The 3,200-nt window shown below is 45.8% G+C and overlaps 1 protein-coding gene across 4 annotated transcripts; it reads left to right on the forward strand.

Moving 5' to 3' along the window:
- The first annotated feature begins 30 nt into the window (after positions 1–30).
- LOC121024445 (alpha-tocopherol transfer protein-like) lies at positions 31–2,908 on the forward strand. 4 transcript variants are annotated; one of them, XM_040466668.1, is made up of 2 exons: positions 31–288; positions 1,542–1,970. In XM_040466668.1, exons 1-2 carry the CDS (start codon positions 85–87, stop codon positions 1,626–1,628), a joined length of 291 nt encoding a protein of 96 aa, XP_040322602.1. In that variant the 5' UTR covers positions 31–84; the 3' UTR covers positions 1,629–1,970. The 4 variants fall into 4 exon arrangements, 2 of the variants coding, with proteins under 2 accessions (XP_040322602.1, XP_040322603.1); XM_040466669.1 differs by lacking the exon at positions 1,542–1,970 and adding an exon at positions 2,660–2,898 and having other exon boundaries at positions 33–288; XR_005787701.1 differs by lacking the exon at positions 31–288 and adding an exon at positions 2,660–2,908 and having other exon boundaries at positions 295–1,760.
- The last annotated feature ends 292 nt before the right edge of the window (positions 2,909–3,200 follow it).

Raw genomic sequence — 3,200 nt, forward strand, 5'->3', positions numbered from 1 at the left:
ACCGGGGGAGGGGCGGGAGGGTGGCGCGGCGCCCGCGCTTTTCCCGGCCACCCGGCTCCGGGCGGCCAAAACGGCGGGGCGGGCATGGCAGAGACGCGGCCGGGGCCGGAGCGGGGGCTGCAGCTCAGCGCGCTGCCGGACCAGTCCCCGCTGTTGCAACCCGCCCTGGCCGAGCTGCGGCGCCAGGCCCGGGCGGCCGGCGCTCCGCCGACCCCGCTGCCCCTGACCGATTCCTTCCTGCTGCGGTTCCTGCGCGCCCGGGACTTCGACTTCGACCTGGCCTGGCGGGTAAGCGTGCCTCCCGGCTGCGTTCCCCTCCGCGGGCACGGCTGGGGGCCCGCCGCGGCTCGGCCCAGACCCCCGCGAAAGCTCGAGTCGCCTGCAGAACCGTGGCGGGAAGGCGCCCCAGACGCGCACCGGGCGGCGGGCGCGGTGGCTGCAGGTGCTCTGAGAAATCCCGCGCGGGTCCTGCCAGTTTCTCAGGGTCTTGGAAACGGAAAACCTAGAAAAAGCTGGAGCGCTCTGGGGTGATGGCCCGTTTGACCTCCAACCACTGGAGCTCGGCTCTACATGAGTCTGCCGAACCCATGAAGTTCGGGGCGAATGCCTTTCCTTTCCCTGGCGCAAAGCCGGTGATAGAAACCAAAGTAACAGCTGAGGAGGAAGCCTGGATTTATCACATCTTAGCAGATCACTGCACGTGTGGTCGGGAGTATGGAGTTGCCAGTAAAACTGAAGGTCTGAGGCCAAATTCTAGCAAAAGAGTGCCATTCCTGATAATACTTTGTCAGGACGGTAAAGCAGTCCGGTATCTTTTGAGTGGAAAGGTGTGGGACGAGCTGGCTCTTCTGTGTTTCCAGGTTTGCTACAGATGGTTGAGAGAAGGGCTGGTGCGAAGACAGGAATCGAAAAGACAGATGTAACCTTGAGTTCTGTCACTTTGGGCTCAGCATCCTTTCCTGTTAAATAATGGTGAGAAAGCCTAGCCCACTGATTTCGAGAATTGAACGTTAGCCAATCTGGCACAGAGCCTGACCTAAGAGTAAGCACCCAGCAGTTGAACCTGATCTCGCCCTTTTGCCAACTGGCTTGCTCAATGTCGTGTTGCGAGGTGGGCCGCAGGGGACTTATTATAGTACAGAATCGTAAACATGTCTCGGTATGAGTTTTTTGTTGTTGTTAACTAATTTTTAACCGAAAAAGTAAAGAGCATGGCGGATTTAAAAAAAATCCGTAAGTAGCAAGGAGTGCAAAGTAAGTTTCTAAAAGTAACTTTCTAAAGGAACAAACTTCCCCACCCAAAACCTTCATTTCGTTGGTCGGTTACCCAGAAGCAGTTACTGTTACATGTTTCTCTTTCTGGGTATAGTCTGAGCTCACGCGGCATAGGTATGTGTTTTACATTTGGCCTTTATTTTATTTGTTTACATAATTTCTTATAGAGATCAGCCTATTTCAGCATGTGTGCATACATTGTATTCTTTTGGGGAGCTGTGTGCAATCCCATTGTATGAATTAATGATATTAACATTTATTAACAGTCCCCTGTTACTGGACATAGGAGTTGTCATCAGCCAGCAGCAATGCCATCATGCATGCTGTTCATTCCTTCAACGATTATTTTTTGAACTGCAATTAGCCTGGCGGTGTACAAAATGCAGTAGATAAGAGACACGGGGTTTCTCCCATCAACAAGTGGATTTTGTAGTATGTCTTTATACATTTGTCTTTGTGCAAAACCAGGAACATATCCTTATAAGGTAAGTTCAGCCCGTACAGTTGCTGAAGAGGTGCATTTTCAATGTTGATGAATGCAACAACTGTCCTTCAAAGTGTTTGCACTAACTTTATCACTTTTATGCTACAGAATGGTGACTTTTTCTTCTTACTATCACCCACCCTGTACTATCAAACATTATGATGTGTGTCAACCTGCTTGGTGAAAAATTGGTTCTCACTGTAATATGCATTTTTTATTTTATTTTTTTTTAATTTTTTTTAATTTTTTTTCAACGTTTTTATTTATTTTTGGGACAGAGAGAGACAGAGCATGAACGGGGGAGGGGCAGAGAGAGAGGGAGACACAGAATCAGAAACAGGCTCCAGGCTCCGAGCCATCAGCCCAGAGCCCGACGCGGGGCTCGAACTCACGGACCGCGAGATCGTGACCTGGCTGAAGCCGGACGCTTAACCGACTGCGCCACCCAGGCGCCCCTGTAATATGCATTTTTTAAATTATAAGTGAGGTTAATCATGTTTCGTATACTTAAAATTTTTAAATTATTTTCTAGTTAACTGCCTGTTTTTACCATTTGTTAATTCTCTTCCATTTTGTTCACATAAAATATACATATAATTTTTTATTCATAAAATATCTTTATGTTTAAAGAAAATAAGCCTTTCTCCTAGTTTGTTGTCTTTTGACATTGCTTGGACTATTTTTTTTTTTTCTCGGCAGAGTTTAAACATTTCTATGTAATCAAATATATCAGTTAGATTGTTCTTTGACTGCTTCTGGGTCTTATAAGCTCTTCTTCTCTCCAAAATTTTCTATAGTAATTTATGACTTCTCTTTTTAATGTTGGAGTTACTAATCTACTGAGATTTATTTTGATGTTAGGAATGAAATAAGAACCTGACTTTAATTTTGTTTTGTCAGATGTCTACCCAGGTATTCCAACATCAGGAGCAATAAACTAAATTCAGCAACTACTAAATACAAACACAACCTTAGGTCCTATGAAGAGTACAGTTCAAATGAGGCATTAAACGTATAAATGTGTAGAGGTAACTAATAATAAAAAAGTGAATGATTTACCGATTTCATTTTAGCTGCTTTTTAAAAGTAATGTCTAGGGGCGCCTGGGTGGCTCAGTCGGTTAAGCGTCTGACTTTGGCTCAGGTCATGATCTCACAGTTTGTGAGTTCGAGCCCCGCGTCGGGCTCTGTGCTGACAGCTCAGAGCCTGGAGCCTGCTTTGGATTCTGTGTCTCCCTCTCTCTCTGCCCCTCCCCCGCTCACGCTCAGTCTCTGTCTCTCAAAAAATGAATAAACCTTAAAAAATAATAAATAAATAAAAGTAATGTCTAAACAAAAGAAGAAATAAAATTTACCCCCAGCCTCTGCTATATATATTATTTCCTGTATTCTTTATTTTCCTGAATTGTTTTCATTGCACCATATCCTTGAGGAATTGGCCG

This window comes from Herpailurus yagouaroundi, unplaced genomic scaffold (assembly GCF_014898765.1).
Source record: "Herpailurus yagouaroundi ecotype Mexico unplaced genomic scaffold, PumYag 64866, whole genome shotgun sequence".
In the NCBI taxonomy this organism is placed as follows: Eukaryota; Metazoa; Chordata; class Mammalia; order Carnivora; family Felidae; genus Herpailurus; species Herpailurus yagouaroundi.